The 2,210-nt window shown below is 41.3% G+C and overlaps 1 protein-coding gene across 2 annotated transcripts in view; it reads left to right on the top strand.

The window, feature by feature from the left end:
• The first annotated feature begins 873 nt into the window (after nt 1-873).
• The window catches only part of parvin (beta-parvin), a 176,200-nt gene continuing 174,863 nt past the window's right edge, over nt 874-2,210 (top strand). The window contains exon 1 of one of the 2 annotated variants that reach the window (XM_017612110.1): nt 874-1,095. In XM_017612110.1, the coding sequence (XP_017467599.1) occupies nt 978-1,095 (118 nt within the window). In that variant the 5' untranslated portion in view covers nt 874-977. The remainder of the gene's footprint in view (nt 1,096-2,210) is intronic. The other variant, XM_017612111.1, reaches the window with a different exon arrangement.

Genomic DNA, 2,210 nt, shown 5'->3' with positions numbered 1-2,210 from the left:
CCTCGACTCTCGACCTATGAATGCCGTAATACGAGCCCAATCACCACCTGTAGAAGAGACGGAGCTTCAACTGCCACGAGAGACCCGCGTTACCCTGGCTCAATTACGGTCTGGATACTGTAGCCGCCTTAACAGCTACCTGTCCAGACTCGACCCCAATATCCCCAATGAGTGCCCGGCATGTGGAGAGTCCCCCCACGACACCAACCACCTCTTTACATGCCAGCTCAATCCGACTCAACTAACACCCCTCTCCCTCTGGTCCGAACCCATCGAAACAGCTCATTTCCTGGGCCTCCCGTTAGTTGAGCTTGACGACAATGATTGAACGTAGACCCGAAAAAGGCGGGGCTTAGTAGTGCCGCTACAACAACAACAACAATAAACGTGTTCCTCATCGTTAAATAATGAAATTAATAAAATATGAAATAGATAAACGTTCAAAGAGCTTAATTTAGTTGGAATGTGTGTTTTCTGCACACTTGTATTTGTTTGAAATGGTTTGCTATCGTACATTTTGTTAGGTGTAATTTTCAACTTTAACAACAAAATTGTCGTAAAAAGCGTGGTGTACTCTGGCGAAATTTCCCCAAAACATGTTTTCGATGGCAGTCCGGACATGGTATAACTTAATTTTTAGTTTTTAGCATAAATTGCTCGCGCTAAATGCGTATTTCTGCAACTTATAACTCAACGTTGACGTAGGAAATTTTGCTCAAAATGAATTGCCTGCACTATTGTCAGGACGCCTACGCCACGGAAGCAATTATCAGCGTTTCTGAAAACTATTACGTGTTTCTTTATTGTCTTGACAGCATTGTCTAATGTAAACACGCCATTAATAGTCGATTGGCTGACTTATCGGACATGCTCGATTTAATTTTCAAGTCGATAGTTTTTGAGTCAGGTTTTGGTAAAAAACTCCTATATATTTTTTGTGGTTTGAAGTGCCTCGTAAGAATTAGTGCTTTATCAAAATGTCTTTAAGACGATCTAGATCTCCGCATATGAGTGGCAATGTAAAAAATGCAGAAAAGGAAGAAAGTTTTTGGGATAAGTTTAGTACATTAGGTCGAAAGAAAGGAACAAAAGAGGGTAGGTCATTTGTTCATACTATCATAAACACATGGTCCAAATATTTGTGATAATCATACGTATTCACATAAATGCGTATACATATATGCATGTGGATATCCCATTGATGACTGGAGTGTTTATTTTTAATCTCTTCGTAATTTAGCTCGCCTTATATGGGCCTTAAAAAGATATTGGGAAACTTCGCGAGAGTGCACCACGCTTTGGACCAAACTACTTTTTTTGAGGGGCAGAGGGGGTCGTACTCATCACAAAACTGAAAACCAGACGGCGAGGAAACATAGTTTACGGGAAATTTGTTGTTAAGGGTACTCTTTATGAATTTGTACAACGATTTTGGGTTGCTGAACCCAAACGGGTGAATCGAATCAAAAACATTTTACACACACTTGTAGACAAAAGTTCACGCTTTATTACAAAAATAAAATATACTAGGGGTATTCTCTGAGTCTTGCAAAGCCCTTGCACGGTGCACGGATTGCACGGTTTGCAAAGCTGTCCCATACGAAAACCAGTTTTTACCGTGCAATCCGTGCAATCTGTGCACCGTGCAAGGGCTTTGCAAAACTCAGAGAATACCTCTACTATATCTGTGCACTAATTTATTAATAACTAGCAAACCCGGCGAACTTCGTCCCGCCCAAAATTATTTTTTTTTAGTTGTAGCGGCTACAACAAATAGTGAAATATTTTGGTAGAACCATTTTCGGCTGCAATTTAGTTTGGCATCCCCGGAGTTCCGCATTAAGGTAGCTATGGAACGATAGAGGGAGTTCTCCTGATGGGAAATGTTTAGTACCACTCACACCGTTTTTTGGGTGGTGGGGCGGAGGGGGAGGGGGCGGGGTCCCCAAAACACCCCCCAATAGAAAGGAGACAGTCGCCGCTTTCTAAAAAGGGGAACCCCTCCCTTGGACTCCTCCCACAGGCACCTAGGGAACCGTTTGAAAAAGGGGGAAAAACGGATTTTTCTTAGGCAAACTGAGCAGTTTGAAGTGGAATATGACCCAACTAACAGAAACCGTGGGATTTTTTAATAAAAGAAATTATGCCAAATTAGATATGGGGGGATTTTGAATAAAGAATAAAAAGTTAATTAAAAATAGAAAAAAAAA

This window comes from Rhagoletis zephyria, unplaced genomic scaffold (assembly GCF_001687245.7).
Source record: "Rhagoletis zephyria isolate East Lansing unplaced genomic scaffold, Rhagoletis_zephyria_1.1 Rzeph_scaffold_00502, whole genome shotgun sequence".
Classification (NCBI taxonomy): domain Eukaryota; kingdom Metazoa; phylum Arthropoda; class Insecta; order Diptera; family Tephritidae; genus Rhagoletis; species Rhagoletis zephyria.
Note: the sequence above shows the minus strand (reverse complement) of the source record. Positions and strands in the feature narration are given on the sequence as shown.